Source organism: Varroa jacobsoni, unplaced genomic scaffold (genome assembly GCF_002532875.2).
Source record: "Varroa jacobsoni isolate VJ856 unplaced genomic scaffold, vjacob_1.0 scaffold_1331, whole genome shotgun sequence".
NCBI classification, from domain to species: Eukaryota; Metazoa; Arthropoda; class Arachnida; order Mesostigmata; family Varroidae; genus Varroa; species Varroa jacobsoni.
Genome location: NW_019214233.1, coordinates 329,610 through 357,558, shown reverse-complemented (window position 1 = coordinate 357,558; position 27,949 = coordinate 329,610). Strand labels below are relative to the sequence as shown.

Sequence of the window (27,949 nt, the reverse complement as noted above, 5' to 3'; positions counted from 1 at the left end):
CCCTCCGGCAAAGATTGCAACATTCAACAATGTTCTATGGTTTCGGAAAAAATTTCTGATGATTTCGATACATACGATATATTAATAAGGATTTCTAATGACGAGGTGGGATTCTAACAGATTTTGCTTGAAAGTATCTACGTTTAGAAAAATATCTACAATTCCGGTCTCATTTTAGAATTATGGCAGAACTAGAACAAGATCAGCTAGTTAAGCTAGCCCTACGTCGCCTTTCTATATTCTATTGATTTTTTTTCCTCTTTTGCTTTTTCCCATTGAACCAAGTATCCATCTACCTCTTCCCATAAGGTTCATCTCACAACGAGAACTAATCCAATTTACCAAGTTGGACCAGGCAGTTCTTCGTTTAACGACTGACCTGTTCGCTACAAGGCACAATATGTCACTTAACTTTATATATATTCGTTGCGGATTACAAGGATATTGTCGATCGTTATGTCTCCCCTTATGTTGCCTCAACCATTCTACTATAATTTTTATGCTAAATTAACCTGTAACCTTTTTCTTCACCGCTGCTATTTCTTATCTTCCTTGTTTTGTACTGGTGCAATGGACAGTGTTTATTTTGCTGTTTGTATCAACAATAATCTATGTCCTTGGTTAGTGCCTTCGTCAACGCCTCCAACCCGCCTAAAGCCAGCTAGTCAGTCATGGCCACTATCCTTAATATTTCATGTTCATTCTATACAGTCCCTTACCCTATTTGCGTCGCTCGTCTTCATCAATAACACGATCATCGGTCGCTCATCATATTCCTTTAGCCACTTTTCCTTTTCCTTCCGCGCTCCCTTTCGTCCGTTAGTGCTCTAGAGATCTGGTACATCGATATAGACGAGTCTGTTAGCGTTGTTATTGTGACTAGCTGTAGAGTGTGTTTCTAGTTCTTGTCTTGCCCCGTAGCCAAGCGATGCCCTCGAACAATATCGAATCGTAGCGCAGAATGTGACTATCGAAGAGGAGAACACAGGCTACTTGTCCGCACCGAGCAAGAGTTCCTTGATATACTTGCTCAGCTGTATCGGTTTTTCATTAGTTGTACGCACACGGACTAATCAGACCGGACCGGACCGATGCACCGGTGCACTGGTCAACGTTGGAAATGGAAGACTTTCCTCGTAACAATGTACATGGCGGAGTTCGGCTATTGAGATTATCGATTAGTGGGTAGTGTCGATACGCAGTCTGTTCAGGCAGATCTTTCATATAGAACCCTAACAGGTGTCTGTGGTTATTTGTCAATGTATCTTGAACAACGCTCTTGGACAGAACACCGCTGATGGCTATTGAAGAATAGAGGTCAATATTGTGATATTTGAAAATTTAAGGCAGATGAAACCTGCACGTTACTTAGACCCTAAGGCAAAAGACAACGATCAGTTGGCATCTCAGTCCGCGACTTTACCCGATTAATCGGATACCTCTCTTGGTCATTATAAGAAGGAAATTTAGTCACTAGGGTACTTAGTTGCCAGACCAGTCAGGTATTAGTACCCTTTAAATAGTATATGGAACGATTTAATCGAGAGTTAATTGCCATTGTTGTCATTGTGCCTACGGTATTCTATTTTCCGAATCACCCTATTAGCAGTGTCGATAATTATTCGCTCGGCACTTGCAAAGCACTGGGGAATTCTGTGGTTTTCTAGCTGATACTTCGCATTTTTTCATAGATGTATATATACGCATGATACCAGGACGTATGTAGCGTGCGGTGTTTGCCTGGGTTTGTCACGTTTCCCATCCTATTGCTGTAAGGACAAGGACAGGTTTTGATAACAACAAGCAGGAACGGTCTTTATACATGTCACAGATACTCGTTTATAGGTATGTATATATATGGACCTCCTATTTTTTTCTCCTATCAAATTTTTTCCTCTACCGTCTTCCATTGAATCCGCCCCCCCCCCCCCTCTTTCTTTGCCAGGCAAGACTCAAACGCAGCTGAAAGCTCAAATGCAGTCAGGCACTTCTAACGAGATTTTAGCTTTACTTGACGAAAGCAGCGGTTCTCAGCCAGCTGATTCTCTGATCATGGACCAGGAGATCTTAGCAAGTCAAGCAGCTCTGAGCTCTACCACAAAGTTGAACGATTCGCCGCAATCCACTATGCATCACCTCTACAACCTCTACAGCAGCTCTGCTTGACGTCTGCCTTGTTTCGCCTGTATCCCGCCATGTTCCCTGGTGTGCAATCAACTTATTAAGTTACAGAATGACTCGATGCCTATTGCCAACATCGCCGTTAGCTCCGACCGACTAATAGGCGACGAAGGGCGCTAGCTATTGGTATTCGGAGCATCGCATCACACTGCGGTTTGCTGCAGTGGGGACACGCATGGGAGAACGGACCGTAGAGCTGAAGCAGGCTAGATTGAGGGAGATATAGTCAGCAGAGCAAAGACCAATGGTTACTGAAGGACTTCCCAGCGGGGTGTCCTCACCTATCTGATTGTTAGAAATTGCTTGCGCTCTTTATTTATGAAATGGGGGATAAGCTGAGTGAGTCGCTGTGCGCAGTTTTCTCGCACAGGTGAGGCGCTTTCAACCGCGTCTCTTCAATTCGGGGCAACTTATTCGAATTACGGTTGAAGGCGTATCGTGTCAACATAGTAGTCGGCAAATCCGACGCAATTAGAAAGTAGAAATCATTTGCGATCTAATTTTAATTCTTCAGTTCGACATTGACTGAGAGCATAATATGGTAATACGCTATACAAAAGTAGAACTACAAAATCTTCGGGACGTCTATCAGGACTTCTATTTGTGATAGGAACGTGGATGTAAAACTTCAGCTCTAGTCTCGATTCTCAAATAGCTGCTCATAATTTACTGTCGGCCGTAGGCAAAGTTATTCGTTTCAAAACACCTATTTCTAAAGGTATCCGTATATATATATATATATATATATATATTTACATGAAGAGCTGGCGAAACAAAAAATTGTGATTTCAAAGGCAGAAATAGGCCTCATATTCGGTACATTATATTGGTCAGTTGGAGAATGTCGAAACAAACTAGAACGCCATCTTTCAATAATTTCATAGGCAGGAAGACGTGCAGTGTCTACCGTGTCAAGTGTCTATTCCGTCTTTATAGAGTAGGGACACAGATTAAAAGACCCGTTGCATCTATCCAAGTGGGTCGACTCACCTAAACTGCTGCTATCTGTGATTTATGCCTTATTTTCTGCAAATGTATGCCAGTTAAAACAGTATCGAATAATACAAAGCCGTGTAAATGCAAAATTCTCGAAAGAAGGTCTTCCAAAAGGTAGAACTGGGCTTCTTTGGGCATTGAAGTGCGGCAACGGAACAAGCAAACCGCCGACCAGTGTTCAGCTTCAGTGGCCTCGGACGAGTTCCCTCGGACGAATCAACCACGAGTGACGGCAGGCGCTAATTTTTGCACGACGTTAACGAATGGAGCAAAACTGATTTTACCGGGAATCTGTCACGACTTCTCTAACTGGCATGGGTGAAGAAGGCTTGCAAAAGTGTAGCTACCTTAGGGCTGTTATTAACAGCAACCATTTCCTTGGCGAAGCCTCGCACCAGCAGATATACATGTATATATATATATGCGTGTGTGTGCGTGGGCAAAACCTACCGGAGCTGAAGGAACGTTACACAAAAGAGAACTTCGAATACCTCTCAGTTGGCGATTTCATAGTGCTCGCTGCCTTTCTTGCTAGCTAAGAGCAATAAGTCAATATTTTAGAGAAAACTACATAAGCATGAACCTTACTTTGAATCATCAAATTAGATAATAACAGAACGATAGAAGCGCGACGGAAAGCGGTGATACTAGAAACAAAACTACTGGCACTTCGGCGGAGCTCACACCTTGTCCCTACCAAGCTCAGAGACATAGTATCTTAAGTAAGGGAAATAATCGCATTGTGTTACGTGCCAAAATGCTAACAAAGTCGAAAGGCTGATTTCGAAAAGCCAATTGACGTCTAACGGGAAGCCAACTTATGTAGAACAGGCTGTATCTGAGAGCATTATCAAATATTGTAGAGATTAGTATGTACGACTTGTCAAGTATTCATGAATGCAAATGGATTCGATAAGCATATTTGTGCTGTGGAAATAAGTAGGCGAAGCTACTGTATAAACATCAATAAACTTCTTATGCAACCCTGTCTATGGTAACTGAAATAAATAAAACAACATCGTTTTACCTTGTTAAGGTACCTTGGTAAGGAAAAAAATCGTGTCGTTATAATTAAATCTCTATTCGAATGAAGCTCGTCGAGCCATTTAGCGCTATTTTTCTCACGGTTTATTGTTTATCCAGCTATAAATCTACGGTAATGGGAGCGATCATACAAGTGGAGCGTGTCAACGCAAGTTCAGCAAAAAATATGCGCAAGAAATCGTCTACTTGCTAGAGAACGTTGCATTGATTATGTTCAATTGTATTTTTAGTTACCTGTCATAGCAACAAAGAATGAACCTGTTCAATTCTCTAGATTGCTCGTTCGTTTGAGAGCCGTACAGACCTCGCATATCCCAGTGCTTCTTTTTGGACGCCACCGTATTTCTTATCGTAACACCTGATAACGTTTGCTTTAATCGCGGAATGTTCTATAAACAAGCTATAAGACTCAAAGGAGTAACAGGCGAAATATCACTTACTAACCAACTGTTATGTTTATCTTTTATGAGCAAGACGGCACATTTAGGGCGCGTTACGTATAAAACGACAACGGTACAACAGGCGGCGGCAATAGTAAACCTTCTACGAGTAAGATACATCTTAGCCACAAGAAACCTTAGTATAAAAGTACTTGAGGCGTTCTGCTTTCTGTGGAGGTAACCTGAGGACCCCCCATTGACTACGCAGTAAATGCCCTGTTCAGCGTGTCCCGCGCACACCATATCCGGACCTCGTTAAGATAACCAACGGGTCCTGTTACTTTCTACTGTGGTTGTCTGAGATCGTCTTCGCTGCTTTTTTTCGCTTAGTTCGGTTGGCTCCAACAATCCCATGGTCCACGGTCGATTGCAGCGGTCAGTTAAAGCGGTTGCAAACAGTTGTGAAAACCACGCTTTTTCCTGTACCCATATCTTCGGGACCGCTGCGCATGGTAAGCCTTTTATTTGCGAGACATATGTACCTCACCCAGATACGAGCAAATCATACTGTTCCGTGAATGATCACCATACCTGCAAACCAGACTTTTTTTTTTCAAAATCGTTTGCTTATTGGCCGCCATCGACATGTATAATTACCTGAAAATACCTAGTAATCTTGGCATAATGTCCCGCCGTAAACTCTCCATCGATATCTGTTGATGTATCACCTGAATGATGAAGTATGGAAAAAAAAAGTAGTTTGTTGATATTATAGCAGGAAGGGAATACGTCTTATCGACTCGATGTACATGAGCATAATATAGAGACAAGACGCGTTTAAATAATGCATAATGAGGCAGATCAATGGTTAATGCAGGTTATTATGGAGGTTTTAGGTAGAGTTAGTTTACTTCTAGGGATCCCGGTGATCCTATTCGAATAATAGGTGTCTCTGAAGGTTAACTTACTGTGGGGTGAACTGGTGAGGAAGGACTATATCGGATCAAATGAGATCTATAATTATTTCTGAACACTAGGGTTCACATGCATATCCTGTCACTCCTACCGTCCCGACGAGCCATGTTTTCGGCTTACAATCAACTCTTTTCATGATTTCGCTTTATTAAGTATAATGCGTTCATCATATGATTAGAATGCAAGTAGAAACTAGAAGTAGAACGAGATTTACTTCAAGCAGGCCTTATTAGCTACTTTACGATCAAACGCCATTGTTAACCCTGTTAAAAATATTTCCATATTTAACTCCATATTCAACTATACGTATGCTACCACTATATCTATAGGACCTGTTGCTAGGAGCATTGCAGGACCTGTAGCTTGACACGTCCCACTGAGTTATTTGCCCTACTGTCAACAAGTGAAACCGCTGACATTGTTTCTCTTTGAAAGTTGACCTACTTAAGATGTGCAAATACGTGTGTTGAAGCCAGAGTACTTATTTAAAACTCAATCTCAAGTCACATAATGACGCTTTACTCATCTGGAAACAGATGTACCACAAATAACATTATGGTGATAACATCTTTATGTCACTTCAAACACTTCCGACATGGTAGCTTTTTGCTACAGCAGACCTACATACTCTTCGCCTTTCGGGCTGATCTCCGCTAAATCTACCTGTGTAAAGCTTCCTCTTGCCACCTAGTCTGGTCGGATCTTGGCTCATGTCAGATGCTTGTCGTTAGAGCATTTGTGTCATTGGGATTAAGCTTCTGTCTTACAGAATATGTCGAAAGGCAATATTCTATAATACGTGTCTCTTTTATGAGACGAGGTTTGCAATGGATGAAGTTTTGTATAAAAATAATGTCCTTTAGAAGACTGCCGCTACGGTGATGAAATTGAGCTCACAGTGAACTTCAATTAAGTTGGGACAATATTCTAAGTGATGGAAGTTTTTGATTCTAGTTTCATTTAATCAGACCTTGACAATTATCATTACATTTCTTAATCACAATCGTTACCTTGTTGCCTTCGGGGCATTGATCCAGAGAGGTTTTAGCCTTTGTAAGTACTCGTAAGCTTTGTTTGTACGCGGTTTCTTGTGTCCCAAGCATTTGAAGCCGATCCAGAACGGCCATCTGTCCAGTAAAAGGTTACATCTAACAGCGCTAAAGTGAAGCTATTTTTTTCCATAATTTGTCACTGCCTAAACAAAAGCGGACGAGCAATATTTCTAGTTAGCTCATTTTGTGTTGATTGCAAAGCTTGGCGAATTCGTGAAGCCGATAGAAAGCAGGAGACAAACGTTTACAATGTAAATCCAAAGTTCGTTCCTCCTCTATTAATCAAGTAGTGTTTATTCTTTTTATTATTTATTTTTCGTGTACACTGAAAATTTAAAAAATGCTTACGTGCAAAACACATATAACATGTTTGCCCTCCAACCATATTATATGGTTGCTATCGTAGTGTTATGTGTTTCCCATTTATGCTACCGCTCTGTGGGGCAGTATTTTTATTTATCGTTTCCCGTCTTCCCCGCCAATAACACTCGCCTCATGACTCATCACCTTGGTGACTGCCACATGCTTTCAGCTGGGACGTTGCTCAGTGATAAACAGGAAGTCGCTTATGCCTTACTCTGTATGTATCATACACATACACAAACAAAGCACCCATCGAGTTACCTCACGTGGGACTGTTACCCGGGCAAACGCGCAGTGTGGCACGAGGGCATAGATACATACACGCCGCACTCATTTAGAAGCGGCTCAACGCTGGGCAGTTAGGGTTAAGATGTTATTCTGTTTTTTCTGTTGCTGTTGCTGTATCCTGCGCTTGTGTAGTCATCGTATGATGTCCGATGCAGCACGGGGAGCGCTAAATTAGATCCTTTTGCGCACCCACATGGACATGAATTGCACTAGCTTAGTCCATAACCTCAGAAAGGGATCTTTGATGGTCAAGGCCAAACAATAATGGCTATAGATCTTTAAATTAACTATTACTGGAAATACGCTCTTATCGACTATTTTATTATGCAATGTAGTTGTGCCACTCAAATGTTGTCAACTTTAAGTATTTTCACGATTAACTACAATGTTATGATTTACACAATTTATAGTCAAGGGATGTTTTTGTCGATTGACTCCTCCACGATGTTATTTTCTCGTCTTTTTCAAATGACAAACAAAAAAAAAACACCCAAACCTTGAATCGCGCCTCTTTTATCGTCCGTACGAAACCTAGGTTACTTTTCATTAGAGTCGCGACAGAATGTAACCGGGGACGATAATACGGCTTGAGCTAACGATACGATGTTGCCAAAACGAACCTCTAAAACATTCCTGAAAATTTTCACATCATCAGCGTCTGCCTACGCCTGCTCTAATACTCTTGTAATGCAGTCAACTTAGACCGTTATCTTTCGGAAACAGTTGAAAATGTCTTCTTCTAAATCCCGGTCCCGGTGGGTCTTCTAGCGTTACTGCTACTAGCCTTTTAGAGTCCAGGGTTTTACTGTCACACTTACTGTGATGGTCAACGATAGCATTGTGTATATTGTGTGTTATACTTTTTTCCCTTTTTGCCATCTTTCTGTTGATTTTTCTTTCCTTCTCTCGCCATTTCTGTGTCTTTTCAGGCGATGAGGACAGCGTTTCAGACAATTAATGGCTGTCTCTTCCTGGAGCGATATGCAGGACTCTCCGAGGTCATTAGCTAAGTAAAGACTAACACGTGGGCCAGTGGAAAAGTGACTGGTGGAGAACAGCGTAGCAAGCTGATATAGAGAAGCGAATACGTGGAACAGCGAACTCGGAGTGAACTAGGATACCTGTAAGATGTGCGATCTGTGAAATGACGGTTGTCATCGTTATGGTAGAAAGTCGATCGGAAAACAAAAGTAGATGCCGGTTGAATATTTTCAACCAGTGGTCACTGATTTTAGGTCTTGAATTTATCGCTACGCTTGTTTCTATTGTCATATTGGCTATAGTATCACGTGATATGGTATAAGACCAAGCATGATTATTAGGTGCATGTGCGCGCACGACCAGCTCAATTGTAGGGAAGCGGAGTTTCTTCAAGGGCGAATAGAAAACATCATACGAATTTGATCTTCACAGGTATGGACCATGTCGATTGGATAACAAATAATCTGTCAGTTCTATCTTCAGATCTATTGAATTCGCTAGGAGGAATGTCTTTAGGCAAACGGCGGCAGCGGTATCAACAGCCCTAGGCAGCAATGGCGGTCTCCTTGCATGCACATATTTGTCCTATATGTCCCCTAAAGATATAAAACGTAATTACATATTTATATGGGTATCACTTTCTATAATATGGCAAAACTGATATTCTGGCGCATAGGACATGTTGGCTCATTTTTATGGATACCACCAGTGAGCTATTAATCGAACAAACCAAGGCAGCGAAACGCAGAAATGTTCTCCTCTAAACAACAGTAATTAAGGAATAATAAAAATAGATCTAGGACATAATTTCTATCGTTTTTCTCATCGTCAATACCTTGGTCTTCCTGGATTACATGACAATAAAGATTTGCCAAGTCATTAGCAAAGGGGCCAACAACAGGACATTAACAACGGTAGTTTAGCGAAAACGGCACGGAACAATCACTCAATAAGAAACACAGAAACGATACGAAAACAAGTTTCAGCGAAAATAGCAACGGCGGTCCAATAGGCGGTCGTGCCATGTTGGAGCAGGGCTCCGCATGACCTTTAAACCAGTATCCGACAACGGGAGTCTGGAGTTTACTGGCGGCTCAAGCAATTGACAGAGCTATTGGGGACGGTATTAGAAAAAGTTTCTGTTCTATGCTTGCTTCGTTTTTCTTTGAGAAAATCTCCCACTTTTTGCGTGTCTCTTTCTTTTTTGCCCTTCTTCTTTGTCCAACGAACTTAATATGTGAGTGTATGTGTGTGATTGAGTGACTAGAGGCTGTGACCCTATAAGCGATGGTCCTCTCCAACACGGCGGAGCCTACTAGAGTACAGGCAACAGATCTACTGAGGCGTGTTGCGTTGGGATCGCAGCGCAGACAACAAGCCGGCGAGGTGTCGTTCGCTTTTGCCCTTTTTCCTTCTTTGCTCAAAGCAACTTACGCGCCCGGGCGCTCGCGACTCGGCCGCAGGCCCAGCATTTGCTGTGCGTTGTTGCTGTTGCTGCTGCCACTGCTCAGTTCCCTTTTCGAAACGTCTGTTTATGTGGAAGTTTATTGAAAAAGAAGAAGACAAAGAAAAATCCTGCCACTGGCTAGGCTGTCCCCCGCAGTTTTCGAAACGTCGACAGGATCGGCAACGCCTCAAGACTTCAAACACCTTCGAATTCTCTCTTCCCGTTAGGGAAGGGGGAAGCCGAATGCCCATCTCGCCCCTAACGAATGCTGGCGAAAAAAGCAGTCAGCCAAAACCACGTCACCGTGTGAGCAAGACAATTTTACCTCAATCTTCTACAACAAGTGTGCATATATGCGTATAGGTGTATATATGTCCTGATCAAATTACATTCATTGCTTCTTTTTCTATCCTTACGTTTTTCGGTACTCGTCAAGCGGCATCCTGGAGCAGGACATCATTATTTGACATAGACTCTCTGTGAAATGGTGGCAATGTTGAATGCAACCCTATGATCGACATTAAAAATGGTCAAGGATAAAATACAGGAAAATGTGTTGTTTTTTTTTAAGAACAAAAAACAAAGATGATCGTAGGGAAATCAGATCATTAAGCTATTTCATAGCAAAGGGCTGCTAGACATTGTTCAGAGATCGCTTGCGAATAATGCGCAAGAAACTAACATTTGTTTATAGTTACTTTATTCAATTCAACAAGAGATTCTATAAACGAACTATATTGCCCATGTTCTAAAGGCATGGCATTTTCTACAAAGTGTTTTATTTGATCGCGCCTTCCATTTGTTTCAATCCTATTTAGGCCACGAAAGATGCCCATGAGGGCAATCCATCAGAGAATCGCGTACTGAAAAATCATGTTCCTCTTTTGAAGATTCCACTCAGCTCTGTCGTCCTAAGCAAAGCTGGACTGTGATGAGAAAAGCACTAATGCATTCATCTTTTATAAACCGTGTTTTGACTGAATGAGTTACTTCGTTTTTTATTTTGCACTATATATATATATATATTTTTTTTTTCTTTTTTAGAAGTAACGATTTAAAAAAGAAGACTTTCGCTATCACGAAACTGACAGTACTCTTGAATCAGCACCATATTAACAAGGCTTCCTTGCAACAATTTTGCATACTAATCAACAGTAACAGACAGTTCCTACATGTTGGGTTTGTACTAGAGATAGCAGTGTTCAGCTTACTTTCAAAAGCTGTAAAGATACAATCCTGTTGTTACGGAAAAGTAATAACGACAACCGCGTACTCGGCCATTCATACATAATTCTCTAACATTTTGGCCACAAGTACGAAGAGCCGGCTCTGCGTGACACTTTTATGTATAGTTGTTGTGGCTACTGAAGGCGCGATGAATAGAATCATAATTTTGTTGTTATTATCTATCAGGTCCGCCTCTTCATTATCAAGTGTTTCTTTTCCGCGTTAGTCATGCTTAGCGTTAAGCATTATCGCTTAGGTCGGCTCCTCCTTTGCGCATCCCATAAACAGGAAATGCCGCTTGAAAAAAAGAGATGATGATGCCTTTTGCTTGTCGTGAAGACCCCTGTTTCACTTCTCCACACTTCGTCTCCCCTATTTCTCCCCCCCCCGGAACTCGGTCAAGCCTCCAAATGTCTCGTACACATTCTGGCGTGGATATCTGCTCCCTAGCAATAACAAATTCTGTACATATATCGAACAAAACCGGGTCTCATATTTCCTTCTGAATCAAAAAAAGGATACTCGTTTCCTGTTTCGTATTTTTAGGCGCGTGTCCGTTCGCAATATGCACATGCGAGCGAAATCTCTGCAGCGCCAGCTCATCTTCAGGTCTTGTCTTATTGATATTCTGTTCGTACGTGCGATCAATCGTCGAACCGTAGGAAATCTGCATACTAGCCTAGAGCCAGTGAGGCAATCACCGAGTGCTATGTATACTGGGAGTTATATTAAAATCTTTTATCACATCAAGATGCATCATTCCTCTGTGCAGTTCTCTATTTAATCTGCTAGACCTTGTTTCAGTAGATTAGGAGCCGCATTGATGTCGTTAAGCTAATCTGAAAAGGAAACACAAGCGAAGTAATTCGGTTCAATTAGTGTTAATCTATATAGGCGAAACACGCCTACACAGTACTAGACGCATATGCTCAGCATATGTTTATGAACATGAAAGGTAAAAATATTGCAGTGCGGTCTTAGGTTTATTGATTGCTAATTATTTTTGTTCTCGTCGAATTAGATAAACATGTAAAAGTCTGACATACACATGGGATCGTTGAGGCTTCGGTTTTAAAGCTTGGCGGACATCGTATTTTCACATTTCCAATAAAATCCAACAAGTTTTATAGAGTCTGTCTCCTCCTATTTGCAGAGCTATGCCGGCGTCACTCGTCGGCGGGCCTAACTAGCAGACCCAAAAAAAAAAACGAGACAAAGTCAAATACGACAGCGAGATCTCGCTTGGCATAGTCTCCGCCTACCGATTCAACGGGCTGGAACGCCGTAACTGCCCCGATGTCGCCACCGTTAACAGCAGCCATGCTGTTCCGCTTAATTAAAAGGCAACAGCTTGCAGCCGCGAACAAAGAGGATTTAATCCTCAGTCCAGCCCATCAGTCTACCTATTCTGTATGCTTGCTATTTCTACCTTTGCTTGGTTAACGAAAAGGCATGCAATTAGGGATAACATGTAGCAATAGCCATATTTTTCAGTACCTTCAACAAAGTTGTCAGCACCTTTCTGCTATAAAGGTTAATCTTCACAAAACCTAAGATACCCAAGATAATTTAATGCCAAGGTGTTTAGTCGTTTAGGCTTTTGAGATGGCGAAATTCTGCACGTAGCCATCGCACGGGAAAGCTTCGTGCAGCCGCACGACAATCGTGTAACTTACCTTAACAGCGGTAATGGGCTTGAGTGCTCACCTTTGTACCAAAGTGTTCAAAAGCTAACAGCAAATAACGGATCGAATGTGTGGATGCCGCCGCCCCTATCATGGTTATCAATTTTTTCAGCGTCTAAAGTGTAGCCCTTTTTTTTACGGGTGCATCCTAGTGCTATCGATATTCGTGTATGCGGAAAAAAACTGGAAGGGAAGACTCAACGATCGACGATAGTATGTCCCCGCGTGTACAAAATATAAGAAGAAGGCGGGGTTTAAAAAATATAAAAAGTAATATCTATTCAGAAATTATCTGGTCAAGCTAGTTCGGCAAAAAAAAGCAACGGCAAGAAGTTAGCCCATTATTCACAGCGTGGCTAGTTTTTAGAGATGGGGAAAAAACGCACAACAAAAAAGCTGTAATAACATCGATAGTCCTTTAAGGTGTCGGTTCCGATTTAATGTCAAACAATATTAATTTATAGTTAAGAGACTTTACCTTTTGCTGCAACCTGCTATATCTAATTAAAATTAACACTAAATGTGTTAGCAAATCAGACGCGAAACTAATTTTTGTCAGATATCTGTTTCTTCAATGTTACGGGCAAATGTGCGGCGGAAGTAGATGCCGCCAACCGGAAGTGACCACGCGTCCCGTCTAAGCTCTTGCATAAGTGATATTTCCCTTTGCACATCTCGTTGACGATGCTTTTTGCGAGTTCCCTGTTTCGAGTCTCACGCAGGTCTTGCTTTTTGCATACATTTTTGGTTTCTCTGTTCTGACGGAACGAATTCGTTAACCTCTACTGACCATCAAGAGCAGCAGCAGCAGCAGCAGCAGTAGCAAAAGCGGCAATATCAGGTGTGTAGGAACAAGAAACGAGACAGACACGCATAATCGGTCTACAATTCCTTTTTTTACATTTGAGAATATGACAGCCGTGTTTAATCCGAATGATGGAGCCTAGCAAAAGTAGGCGCGATCAGGTTCTTCATGGGTTTTCAGGGCAGAAGAGGGGCTATAGTTAGTAGCACTTCCCTAAGGACGACCTCGTATGTGAGCGAGGACAAGAGGTGAGCATGAGCTATTCGATCGATTGAAGACAATCAATAGCGTTCGCGTTGGTTCGTGAACGAGCCTCATGGTTTATTCTGTTCGAATGATAGCAAACGATACCGAGTCCTCGTATTTGGTTCTAGGTAGCCGTAACACTTGCTCAAGCAGGCTCGTTACAGGTAGACATTGTTACTATAGCATGTGGGAATTGAGGTAAGGAAATAACAAGGCATTGAACCCTGCAGGTGTTCTGACTTTGAGAGGTGTTTGCGTATATGTGAGTCGACATACTACCGTGCAATACAAAAGCACGTTACTGTGCCTTTTGTGACGTGATGGTTCTAAAAATTCACTACATTAGTACGGTGTGTCATGTTGTTCTAAACCGCGTAACATATCGGTTTAGACGTGGAATGTGTAGTAGTGGTTAACGGCAAGGAACAACTACACAATTATTGTTCCCCTTCCTCTGGGAGCTCAAAAAAATGACGCAATAACATGACTAGCTTTTTGAGAAGTCAAGTCACAGTTTACGAGTATCCCCATGAAGCATTCGAGAGTAGAAGCCACGATTTTTACGGACACATAATCTACAATGATATGATATAACGACACCTAAAGTAGGCGCTCATTTCAAAAGGCGGTGTTTCGATCGACGATCATTATGAGCCATTCGCTAACTGTATGTAATATACAGTTGATTTTGGTCAAACACAGCAGACTCTGATTAAAAAAGTCGACTATTCAAATTAAGAAGATTGAATTTAACTATTACCTGGACAGATGGCGATAGGATGATAGACACCGCTATTGTAACTCTTCTCATTGACGACGCGGTTACTCTGCTAACATATCATGCCTGTGTCAATAACAATAGTAACACAACTTTCACCGGACCAATGCTACTAAAAAACAAAGATGAGGGCCATGGAAGTTTTCGTAATGATACGGGGTCACCGTAAAGTTGGTTTTGATTTTTTTCTCGAAAAACTGCTTTTCCCGTTCACGCTACAATGGTAAGGTTTTTTTTCTCTCGCACAAAAGAAATACGATTCCCTGGTTGGTGCTTGTCGCTTTGCTAAACGGTGCCAGCAAGCTTTACCTTTCCAACCAGACTATGGCCATCACTTTCTACTAGTGGCTCTGCCGAGAAACAATTCTTCCCTCACTGACCCATTTTGAACTCAAGAAGCTGCGGTTATAAGACCTTCATTCTATTGCCTGTCGGTTAAAAAGCTGAATTTGAGAAACGTGTGGAACAATGAAGTCTTCGAGAAGTAGAGGAAAACTGGTTTAGTCCAGCTGACAATGTGTGCGGTCGAAGGGATATTAGGTAGTGCAATAATCGGGCACGCTATATTCGTAGGCAAAGTGTATTATTCAATTTTGTTTATATTTTTGTCTATAAAACCTGGCCCTAAATATCTAGTCACACGATGGAATAGGGTGTGCTTAAAGAATCTGATCTTTTTAAGGGTAAACGTGGCATCCTGGCCTGGAAAAGTCGGACGGTACTTGAGTTCATAGATGCAAACGGTCAAGCAATGCAGGTTCGAATTTCGCACAGCGTGGTGTAATTTTTGATAAAAGCGTACTTAAACAGATACCTATTTATATTCTATATTTGCTACTATTCCAATCTGCAGGCTACATTTCCATAAATGAGGTATACATAGCTAATGACAAACAAGGCTTATAATTATGGCGTACCAGGTATCTAGCATAGGATGTGATGAACAATAAAATTGCCAATATGGCTATTAGTCTGTACCTATTGAATATCTAGTTCGATAGACTTATTCGAAAAACTTGCCCGTAAAACCATAAAACCAGCGCCTAGCGTCTACCGAAAATTGCTTCGCTCGCAAAGGGGCTCTTCAATTTTGGGCCCAGCTTCTTTGAGTTACTAGGACATAAGAGCTATAAAATCGGACATCGATCGATACGCCGGCAGTGTTATCCTTTAGGTGTTGCAACATCACTCTAGACGATGCAATGAGTCAATGTGAAAAATGTGACAGTGTCTTGAGTCCCGCACGTCCTAAACGAAGGCCTGCATTTCACTTTGCCTGAGACGAAACATATGCCTGCAAAGCATCGTTACCGTGTAATAACTGCATGAAACTTTGAAAGGATCAGCAGTCTGTTATGTGTAAATTATTGGAGGAATCACATATACTGTTTTGTCCGAATTTCTAGATTTAGCCATTCACACAGAGCAGACGCTAGTTTAAAATCCGCCACGATGGAATCTGTGGCTCACAGCAGGTGGCACAAGGTGTAAAAGACCGCGGAAGCAAAGCCGGCTGTTACGCGAAGCCTAAGTAGGCTCCTTTTGATAAGTACAATGTCAGGCGCTGCAAGCCGTAGCGGGATACGGCTCCTTAAACTAAGGTAGTCTGTCAAACTTTTGGATTGTAATAAATGGCTTCATATAGTATAATTGTACTCGACTCACCTCACTGTTTATTATTATAAAAAAAAATATATAGATGTTATATAAATTTATTTTAAAAAATATTTTCTTGCAATCGTAGTGCGGCTCTAGCGTTTAGCGAATAACAATGCCTGATAAAATTTATTTATGCGACTTCTTGCACCAATAGAGAATTTTTGGAAATACAGTGTAAAAGCATATTTACATGTATATGGTGCATTATTATATGACTATGTTGTATATATTGTATCCCTCGGGGGGTCAAAGAGGTATTGAAACAAGTACCGATGTACGATCAGGAACTAGCTTTTTGTTTTGAATTCAGTGGACAGTACTACAATTAGGAAACCTTGGCTAGACCCCCCACGCTAGCGCAGGAAGTTGGCAGAAGTTTCGTCGGTGTCTTGAAAATTTAAGAGGTTGATTTCTTAATAGTTACTGATTTTCAATATAAATCAATTACCGTTTCGTGTATGGGAAAACAAAATTTGTTTTAAGCAAATTTATAGAACGACCAAGACGTTTTCTTGCTTCTATCCGTTAAATCCAAGCTCACGAAAGAGAGCTTAGGCCCCCTTTGCATCTATCTAAAGGACACCCGCTGACCGTGCACTATGCCTTACGCTCAATCGAACATCACCCTGAAAACTGGTCTTCCTACGACTGGTAAGCTGCTCTGAGCGTAAGCTACCTACAAGTGGCGTCTTATGACATCAGATATTTCGAGTTTTCAGAGGGGTATTACTTTGACTGCAGTGGCTCTAACGGCCTATTATGCAATGTCAAAATGTAAAGGCGTATACTGGACGAGATCTGAACTTACGAATCCCCTATTAGAGATCAGAAATGGCTTGAACGAGCAAAACAGGCTAGACAGACGGATCCTAGGCCAATCAAGCCCTTTCAAATTTTCTTTGGCCTGCAACAGCGCTTCAAAGTACTCGTTGCGTATTCATCATATAGTTGAACAATTTGTTATATTTTGGCCATCGTACAGCCATCGGGACGCTAAAAATATCCTCATAATTCTAGTAATTTAAGAGAACTTGCCGAATATAGCTAAGCGCCAACTAAATGTAGCTCCTTAGTAAACTATGACTTAACTTGACATTGCTGCGGTAAAACACAAATTGTTTCATTTATTTGTCGTCACCAGAGGTGATATCTGAGGCAATTCTGATGAAACACTCAAAATATTTTTGAAATAGACACTTTGTCTATCTGCGAAACTCAAATGTTAGAAAAAAAAACACCGGTACGAATCGGATTGATATTGCGTATGAACCAAAACACCGTCTGGTAGCGGGTTGCGCTTGTCGACAAACAATAAGCCTGACCTGATACTCTTTAACCCAAACAGGCATGGCGGTTAATAGTAGTGGTTGGAAGCACTTTGCGTAGTAGCATCATTTCATTAAGGAAAAGGGTGTAGCTATCGCAATATCAGTCATTAAGTAGGACTATGGTTTATATTTTATAGATTACTACGAGAGATGCAGACAAACATAGGCAACTTCTGTCGCCAGTATTAGGCCATCCTATCGGATACATAATCGACGAAAACGTTTAATTACACTGTCTATAGTGTAGACAATAGATGAATGTCATTTTATAAGCACCAGACATTTTGTTTTATCTATTTTTCTCTTCTATATTACATGAGAAATAATTTACCGATTTTTTTTAAATAAAAAAAATATAACATTTTAAAGATCAAATGAATGGACCATTTTTATTAACCCTTACGGTTTAGTTGAGTGCATTACTTTTGTTCGATTATCGTTTCAATATCATTATTTTCACATTTCTGAATATATATTCATTTGGTCCTATACATTAAACACACAACCGTCGAAAGATAGAATATAATCTATCGAGACTGCATTAATATTATCTGGATAACTAATACATTTCTTTTTCTCTAAAGGGTTTGAGTAGTGATGCTCACACATGATCGGACCCAATAGACCGGGGTCTATTTAGCGTGGGCCAATGAGTACAACGTCGAACTCTGACAGTTCGACGTTGTTCTCCGACAAGATCGTCACGCTTAATTTTCAACTCCAATTTTATACATCAGGTCTGTTAATAGTATTACGACTAAAACTTTTCGTTACTAACTAATCTTTGACGAGTTTTTTCATATAAATAATAAACGAAACTTCCCATTGATCAAGGTGCCTTTGTTAGGCAAAACCACTGCCTAGGTAAATTAATTATGCCAAACCGTGTTAGCCATTGCAGTAACACGGCTTTGAAATATGCGGGTACCGACATGAAAACGAGATCTAGCTTAAGACCAAAAATAATATATATGTAAACTATCTAGAACAAGGAGCATATAAACTTGTGATTCGAAAGCGAGCAGCCTTGTCTGACAACATGAAATTTGTTGTAGGAGTTCTCCTTTTCTCTGTGGCCTCATCTGGCTTATGCGACTATGAGCCTGATCGTTCGATCAGGTCAATCTTGCATAACTGGATGCGCGTCGGCCACGATTTGATGTCCTTCGAAAGTAAGTAACGGGCCAACTGAAAAGACTAACACTCACGTACATTTCTGAAGCTAGCAGGCAGGCTTGGACCTTTGCACTTTTGTTTACGCAAGCGATGATGCATCCGTTTCCCGAGTATCTCTAAAACGGTCGTTTAACCTAAAAGGTCGTAACGATAATTCTGTTACTCGATTTATTATTTCTAATTGAATCTATTTCTAACTGATGAGCCCGAACAGTTTTACAATTTTCTTCAAGTTAAGTATTTGCAGTCTATACTTATCTTTATTTATAAAGTTAATTAGAAACTATTGATTATCTCTGTTTACAATATCTGCGTTGTTTTACATAGATCAAAAATGGCACTTTCGATTTAAGTCCATTTTATACGTTAGAATACGTAACGTTGCTAAATGCCGTAGTACGAACTACCATAGTTCTTATCATGAAGTGTGCAAGAGAAGACTGTCGGACACAGTCTTCTATAGCGTGTTCAGTTATGCTACTTGGGTGGTGAGCTACTGCCTTGGAAATCTGCGGTGGACGGAGGCTTGGAAGTTTTACTTCACCACAATTTTAGGCGTAGCGGTAGTAGCAGATTTACTACAGAGACTCAACGTCCATCGTGATTCCCGTGACCATGCACTACACCTACATGCTTGCGTACTAAATGTAGCGACAAACAAGAGTGATCGACATTCGAATTCGTAGTAGGCACACTTCATTTTGCACTGGAAACCAACCGCCTAAAGCAATTTTTGACGCCCTTAAAATCGGACGTCGGTAGAACGTTCATTAGAGCTGGCCGGTGAAAATTTACACCAGCACTTTCATATTGTTTTTGATTCACATGTTATCTAGCTTTATCAGTAACACAGGGCTCTGCTTAAATAGTATTTTTTGTACCAATGCAATACGTCTGCCTGGACTTCACTTCGGGTCTCCGTTCTGGGACCTGATACGCTTGCCATTCATCTCTATAGACGCCGTCGAAGATTGTCATTTAATTCCTAGAAAAATTTACGCTGAAACTTATTTCAGCGATGCCACCTAATCTAACAAAACTACTTGCTTAACATACCATGATGTATTTTCTACCGATTACTTCGAGTGCTTCGAAAACATTATATTGCTAATACTCACTGTTCTGTGCTGCGTTGGAGAAACTATAGAGAAAAAAGAAAAGTTGGAAAGCAAACATAGACTAAACATCTAATAACTAATTACTAGAAGTTCAGTTTATCTTTTCTTATAATACGAAACAACAGGTTTTGTACCCATTTGACTTTTTAAATGTGTGAACAGGCCTTTGGAATCACCGATTTGGTATAATATCAGAACTTGTTCCACTAGAAAAAAGAGGATGTGTCCAGGATGTTTCCAATAGGCCTATAAAACAACATGGCAACTATTGATCAGCTCTGAAATATAAACCAGCAATGGCCGCATGTCCGTGGTTACCGTGGCAGAACACTTGAAGAGGCACTCATTAGCCGTCCATATATAACGCCATCTTCTCACCTGGTGTGTCAGTGTTTCCACTGGATGTGGTTTATTTTTTCCTTTTGAAAAGACTGTTGATTTTCCAATATTTTCAGAATTAAAGTTGAATCCGTCAAGGCTAAACGCTTTACCTAAACGATTTGCATTCACGTAGTGTCTATTTTTGTAAGTCTTCCATAAATAAGCTCGGCTGCAAACTGCTGTTCTCTATTATAAACTAATAGTATTTTTGAAGAGATTTTGTTTATTTTTTAAGTGGCAAACTTAAGATGTCATTGTACACGCTATGACACGCTGTCTTTGTACTGTATACCCACTCGATAACACGTAACAATGAGAAATGCGGTGTATTCTCACATCTCCTTTAGACTGGATCTGCAACAATGATGAAGCTGTTCGAACTATTGCCGAAAATCTACCCCCGCCATCGCTAGGTCAATTGAAAGCAATTGATGTTAATGGACTCGTGTGCACCTATCTCACGCATTCCGCAATTGTCAACCAAGTGCTCCGGTAATTTCATCATGATTTTTATCTTCGCAATTTAATGAAACTAAAGGCAGTTTTGAAAGTTTAAAGTTGTAACCAAGTCTGAAGTTAAAGCAGGGTAAACACTTAATATACTACAAAGAAACTAGTTGAATACCTACTTTGCATGTATCTAATATAGTGCACAGGTATCAATATTTGGAGCTCTGGCGTTTGCGATACTGGCGAAACAAATAATAACTTTAAGTATATAAGCTTATTCGATCACCAAATACAAACACGTATGAAACCAGAGCCAAGAACAACAAGAATATGCGTATAAATGTAAGATCATTTGTAAAAAAATATCAAAAAACCTATAACGGACTAAATGGATTCCGTATCGACAATCGAATTAACTGTTAGGATTAGCTATAATTTTATTATTAGCTCATCACTCTCACATAAAATTAAACTAGAAAAAAACTTGCATGCACTATCACCCTGTATATATATATATATATATATGGCTATGAGCGAAAAGCTAAAGTTCTATTGAAATCTGGCACAGTTATTTCTATGCATCGATCGCTGCGGACGCTTCGTTAACTCGACCCGGCTATACGATCTGGAACCTTTTTGCTCAGTTCGTAGCTAACCGCGTCAAAGTTCTTCAGGCATTTAATGCAGCCGCCAATTCTTCACCCCAGGAAGCCACACGATGGACCGTGCGCAATGAAGAAGCACTTGTCGATTTGAAACAAGCTTTTCTGAGAAGTCGACGTCAGCTGCAAGGACTTCAAGGCTTTCACTGGTAAAAAAATCAACAACGTTTGACACCACAGAGGCTATGTAAAGCATAAGCCTGTGAAACCAATGTAATTCTACCATAGAATAGTACTGCTTAACTCGTAGGCTAAGTAATTCTCCAGACTGAAATATCGTCAACATTCGTATACAAGAAATGCAATTAAGATCAAAAAATAAACGGGATTCAAAAGCGTATTTGCTCTGTATATCAGCCGTGTTCCTTATTATTAATAACAATCTTATTTCTGCTTTCGCAGTTCTTTTAGTCTCCACCCAAAATATACTGATGTTCTAATTTTTGCTTTTATTTAATCTTTTTATTGGATTCACATTGGAAACTATAACCAACTAGGGTCATTTAGAGAACAAATGGTCATAGATTACGAATACGGAGAGTCTCTTAAAGTGCGTCCGAGGCGTCTGCTGCTGTTACGCCATAACGTTGATGCTCAGTTCTTTATCTATTTAACCTCACTTATCAAAGTGTTACTTATCACACCTGACGAAAATTATATCAAAATACTCAAAGAATAATAACCAATTGTGGTAATAATATAAATACCTCTTACATCTTTTACAGGAGCTAGCTATTTTTTATGACAGAACTTCTTTTGAACTTCGTTATATCTGGACAATCTATTGAATGTAATGTACGTTTAAATTAAATGGAAGCACCTGATAAACTACAAAATTGAAAAACGCTTTTTTTATAAGGCTAAATAGCTAATTGTTCTTGTCAACAAAGTCTGAGATGTCCCGAATTATGACAGAAATTATGAGAAACTAACAGATATTGGTAACAAGGATTCCAGTTGTCAGCAAAAGAAATTCACTCAGAGATTCTAAAGGTACAAGTACATGTTTTGGTTTAAATATTCTTCTGTCCGTATCTAAGAATTACATACAAAAATCATGGCAAGCAATTTCACCTGCAGTAGGCGACCGTGGCCTGGCGGGCGGCCTGTTCCCTCATGAAAAGTATGTTTTTAAAAAAAATAGAATGTACTTGGTCTAGAATATACTCGAAATTTGGGTCATTTTAATTAGACATAATTCCAACTACTACTGCGTGTGGCCTTCTTTGCCAATGCAAGGCAGCTCTTCTGATTAAATTAGTTATAGTGCAACGCTTATGAAAGGTATTTTTTTTCTAGCCTGTATCTTCTAGGGGTAATCATTTAACAACTTAATTATGATAAGAGCAGATTATGCTGTGTTTGCATCACCGTAATTCTTCTCTGTATTCGTTATTCTTCTAGCACGTGCATACTATCCTTGCTTCTGACTGTCGCTGGGGGCGGTTTATCGTTATAACCAACGCGGTATTTCCTGTCAGTCAGTCCCCAAATATACGCATGCTATTCTATATCAGATCTTAAATACAACCGGGAAAAAATTAGAGAACAGTAAATAAAGACGATCGTGTTTCTCACATCAATAGACGTGAAGGACTCACTCGTTTGAAAGAGCGACTTTGGAAAGGGTTGCTTTAAAGGGCGAGGAGTTTGTTGTTTGGACATGACAGTAGCATTCAGCGGCACGTGACAGCGCCCCAGCTGATCATCGGCCTTCTGAAAATCACAACAAGACTCTACGTATTTTGGTAGATGTTTGCTTACTTGCACCTATATTCCGTCGTTGAGTCACAGGTAAGATTCTCGTTGGAATTAGTTCTGACTAGAGATTTACTGAGTACAAAAATTGAACTTCGTATTTTTTTAGCTTCATTAGCGGTTATAAACACCGAACTACACCTGAATGTAACACTCCACGACGAAACAAAAAAAGCTTCACAAGTTATAAACTGTAATCTACCTAGTGGAGGCACCTAGGGGGAAATCATACTTAATCATATAGTCTTAAAGCCCTCCTTCTTCAATAATACTGTGAGTAGAAACATGATTACGATAATACACTGAAAACAGGCTTTCCGTGTCGTCAACAATTCGGAAAAGCCGGAATGCTTTAAGCATAAGCTTATTTGAACACTGTTGACGCATCTAATACCTGAAGCACAGTATATCTACCGATGTACAGGTTATACGAGAGATTTTACTGAATATTATTGCTGTAGATATTTTTCCAGTACCGCTGACTTTCGGACATGATTAGTTAATTGATTTTGATAACAAATTGATTCTGTGGATAGGTTCAGAGAAATCAGCCGATTCCCATTGGCGCCGCAGGCCTCGTTTAGTGCGGCAATGAAAACGCCAACTGCTTGTCATAGTATTTACCATGCGTGCAAGCGGCGTGGAAGATCTAACAGCTTGTCTATGAATAGCTGGTTATTCTAACTTGCTCCAAATATGGCTGACAACAGCAAAAAACGTCAACAACAACATCTAGCCAATAGTGGGTATGCTGAATCTGGATCTTCTAGTAAACGACCTTGTCATGAAAAACCATCAGCAGATGCCCTCCAGTCGCTTCGCAGGTCAGGACATACGCAAATAGTACTACTAATGTACGAGAAGTAATCAATGTTTGCAGACAGGTGTTATTGATGATTTTTCATGGTTTGCTAAGGGGTTCATTTCACTGCCCATTAGTCGCTCTAGGCTACAGCAGTCTGCACAGTATGTCTATCTTTCTGTAAACTTTTATACAGTTATCTTTGATGCTGGGTTAAGGTGAATCGTTTTCATGAATAACAAAAGCTTATCCATTCATAATTCAAATAAGATCATTTGTCCATGTTCGGCGTTTTTTTTTTGCTATCTTCCTTTTGCTGTTATTCCATGGGACCTTTCAGAGCAAAAAAACGAACGATCTCGATAGCCGTCTGCGCTTCGGTGTTGGAGGGCCTTAAAGGTGAAGGGGCAAAGCACCGGGTGATTGCGCAGTTTGCACGAGCGGCATCCATTTTTCGCATGTCGGAAATAGTCGTCATTGATGATGCTTAGTAAGTTGCAGGAAGTTCTGTGAAGCCGTACGAGTAAATAGCAAGGACAATTTTTACCATACCAATAGTAGGCTTGTAAAGAGACTCTTCGGTATTATCAGTTTTAAACTAGATGTCCTTCCTTATGAATATGCTTTTCGTTACAAATTTGTTACTATCAAGTAATTTAATGCGATAGCCAAGTCTACTCTCTTTATGTATTTAAAGATAAAGTGAAAACTTAACATACTAAAAAAATCTTTCACAAACTAACAATTAATATTCGTCTTAGTCACTTTTTGATGGTAAAAAAAAACTTGTTTTTAAATGTTATATTTAAAAAAGGGTGAGTTCATAAAAATAATTAGCATCTAAGTATACTATTCCGATGATCGTACTTGATTTCGTCGGTGTTTTTCTCACAGTAAGAACCCGGGATTCTCAGTGTCCAAAGATGCAAACCTATTCAAATTAATCCTTGAGTACCTTGACTCTCCTCAATATCTCCGCAAAGCTCTTTTTCCTATGTGCCTTGAACTCAAATCGGTCGGAGTATGCCCCCCGTTGGATGCAACGCACCACGTTAGGTACGTTTTTTTTTTTTATATATAATGTTTGAGTACTCGTTTGCATGCTCTTAGCTAGAAAGGGATATAGCAAAAATTCGCTAAACGCACGTTTTTTTTTACTATGTGCAGGTACGCCGAAGAGACTATTTTCATACAAACATATTTGGTATTGAAATTTCAAAACAAATTAGAAGGGGTAACACCATGATCGCGTCTTGAGTTTTTTTTAAAGCTAAACGCATATATAGAGTGGTCTGTCAGCGGATACTACGACGTATCGTGATAAAAATGAATTTGCATTGTATTGCTAACCAGCGCCTATCTATATCACATATAATCGTTTTCTCTTAACAGGATGGACGATAAAGTGCCATACAGGGAAGGTGTTGTGACGCGACTAACTCCATCTACTGCCTGGGTTAATATCGGTCTCGAGCAAAGCCTTCGTATCGATCGAACTATCAAAACCAATGCTCAGGCGTCGGACGGTACGAACTCTAAATTAAATACAAAGGAAGATTCAAGTAAGAATGTTACTAAATAGCAAGGTTCGCCTAAATTGCTTTCATGCCAGTCCTACATTGGCTTAGAATTTTTCATAAGCGCATCAAGTTTATACACTGGACGCTGTGGTTTCTATTGAACACTTGATTTGGGGCAACGAGTTAGCCGCGAGTATATGTAGCTAAGGTGATTTACCGCTTAGACTTCATAGAACGAGCTTAACCGCCATTTCTAGTTCATATTTCTTTAAATTGAAACTGCGACACAATTGTATATATAATGCGTGAAAAACGGTATAAGCGACAACCGCGGCAAATTAACAAAAGCCAAGGAAAATGATTATAGCTTTATAATTAATTATCATCACAGTCGATTCTGTGAAAAATTAAATTCTATCGTGGACGATCGGAATAGAGAGAGAAAAAAGTAAGTGGACCTGTCGACGTAAATTTACCGGCTTCACCATTATGATCAATGGTATTTAGCAAACGAGTCATTCTCTTCAGGAATGCATCACAAAAAATAATACTATTTTTTAGGTTCCTTTTGTTTAATTTAGTATAATTTAAAATAGTTGCCCTTTATTTTATATTATGTTTTTTTGTTGTTACTCGATTTTATGTTGTCTAGAGAGCGTTACGGGGGATCTTTGCAGATGTAAACGCAACTTCATGTTAAGATACGAGACTCTGTTAGGAAGGCATTTGTGGACATGTTTGTAATAGTCTTTTTGATATAAACATGTTTTTCAAGTTTGAAAGCTCTCTCAGGTGCATCTAATAATAGAATGAGTATATGCAACTATCTGATCGATCATAATGAAGGTAACAGTACGAATAAGTGTCTTTAGAAAAGATCCAGAAATCCGTCGACTACAATATTGTCTCTCAACGTTAGATCATATGTGGGTTAGCACCGAGAAATAGCTACGGAACATACTACATAAATAGGTAAATTCAAACCTTATAAAGCTGTAAATTTCACTGTATTTCAATTACTTAATTTTCACCAGGTTTACGACCGCTATAAGGAGCATCAAATTTGAATTAGATGTTATCTGAAAGCTATGACCTATTAATGTTGAAATAATTCTGCAGAAATTAATCCATGTGACTTAGCAACTGGATATCGCGTGACTGTTCGAATGGAGGACAAAACCCTTGTCGATCGAGATGCTCCAAGGCGAGAGGCGGGCCTTTACTGGGGCTACCAAACTCGACTGGCAATGAATTTGTCTAGTGCTATTGCAGAATCACCCTATCAACGAGGGTAAGTTAGCCACCCACGAGCTTTCGGCTTACGATTTTTATATACAGGTTCAAACTTAATAAAAAATATAGATTTAACTGTCTTCATGTATTTTTTATGCACTTGTGAACTCACACACGTGAAATGCTGTAATTCACTCTCTTTTTTTTTTGCAGTCAGATTAACATTATCCAGTTAAATTAATATTATGATTTGATGAATGTTTCTGATCGTAGTTTAAAATAAATTAACAGAATACCACGCAGTGCTCTTTATAAACTCGTTTCATATGGAGCATCTTATTGCTTCGAAGATCGATACCGTTACGACTGCGGTACTAAACCTAAACCTTCTATATGCTTATCTGTGAAATCTGATAAAAAAAATTTAGCCTATAGCATAACACCTGTCCGTCTGCCAGCAACCAGTCGCCTGGCAAAAACACGAAAGAAAAGCAAAGCTCTTGTAACAGATAATTACGTCAGCTAATGTAATAACGTCCATTGTTTGCCGCGGATAGGGCCGCATGTAATTCGAGGATAATTATTCCAACACTACATTCATTTACCAGCTGTGTAATTTTTTCATAAAGAGCCCTAAACGGCCGTCATAACTGTAGGACGTGGGAAATGTGTCCTAATACTTAAATACTTAGCTGTATTCCTTCCAACACCTATTTAATTTGACGCAAAATCGATTTCATAACATGTTTCATTTTAGCCTACTCTAATTAATTGGGAATTAACCACAGAGGTTATTAAAAGGTTCATTTTTTTGCAAGCTTGCCTGTAGCTTTGACAGTTATATCAAGCTCTTTGATTTATCACCACCGTTTATGAGGAAACACACGTGTGTTTGTAAGCGCGTTTAAATTACAGAGCCTTTAACCACCCAAAAATTATGCCGAACAAATTTCAGGTATGACTTGACTATCGGGACGTCGGAACGAGGCGATAGCATTGAAGCGGTTATCGAATTAGGAAAGTTTAGGCACGCCCTCGTCGTGTTTGGGGGACCAAAGGGACTGGAATACGCCCTTGAGCAGGACGTTCAGCTCCGTGAACTGAGTGACCCAAAACATATCTTTGATAGGTATGGAGAAATGGAAAAGCAAAACATGTATTTTAAGTTTCTAGTTCTATCGTTGATATTTCCTGGATTAGAAAATGTCATGATGTTATAAGCGAATCTGGGTGACTTTTGAATTAAGCGCCGTTGGCAAAGAAGTATTCGTTGGTAAATACTTCAGTGTTCTAGACTCGGGAAACTCGGCTAAGTTTGCTTTCATAGAAATGAGTTCAGAAGGAAAAATATTTTCCTCTCCCCCGAAAAGACCGGCGAGGAGATGACAGGACTCTCATCTATAATTGTTTATAT

The 27,949-nt window shown here is 40.0% G+C and overlaps 2 protein-coding genes across 4 annotated transcripts in view; both read left to right on the top strand.

The window, feature by feature from the left end:
- The first annotated feature begins 17,826 nt into the window (after window positions 1-17,826).
- Window positions 17,827-21,587, top strand: LOC111268933 (uncharacterized). The gene is made up of 3 exons (XM_022848173.2): window positions 17,827-18,607; window positions 20,458-20,602; window positions 21,129-21,587. Exons 1-3 carry the CDS (start codon window positions 18,475-18,477, stop codon window positions 21,373-21,375), a joined length of 525 nt encoding a protein of 174 aa, XP_022703908.1. The 5' UTR covers window positions 17,827-18,474; the 3' UTR covers window positions 21,376-21,587.
- Window positions 21,588-22,900: 1,313 nt separating this feature from the next.
- Window positions 22,901-27,949, top strand: part of LOC111268932 (28S rRNA (uridine-N(3))-methyltransferase) — a 7,809-nt gene continuing 2,760 nt past the window's right edge. Inside the window, exons 1-7 of one of the 3 annotated variants that reach the window (XM_022848170.2) lie at window positions 22,901-23,016; window positions 23,517-23,804; window positions 24,123-24,272; window positions 24,677-24,838; window positions 25,175-25,308; window positions 26,443-26,593; window positions 27,491-27,664. In XM_022848170.2, the coding sequence (XP_022703905.1) occupies window positions 23,677-23,804; window positions 24,123-24,272; window positions 24,677-24,838; window positions 25,175-25,308; window positions 26,443-26,593; window positions 27,491-27,664 (899 nt within the window). In that variant the 5' untranslated portion in view covers window positions 22,901-23,016; window positions 23,517-23,676. Of the gene's footprint in view, window positions 23,017-23,516; window positions 23,805-24,122; window positions 24,273-24,676; window positions 24,839-25,174; window positions 25,309-26,421; window positions 26,594-27,490; window positions 27,665-27,949 lie in introns of all 3 variants that reach the window. The other 2 variants (XM_022848169.2, XM_086971879.1) reach the window with 2 other exon arrangements.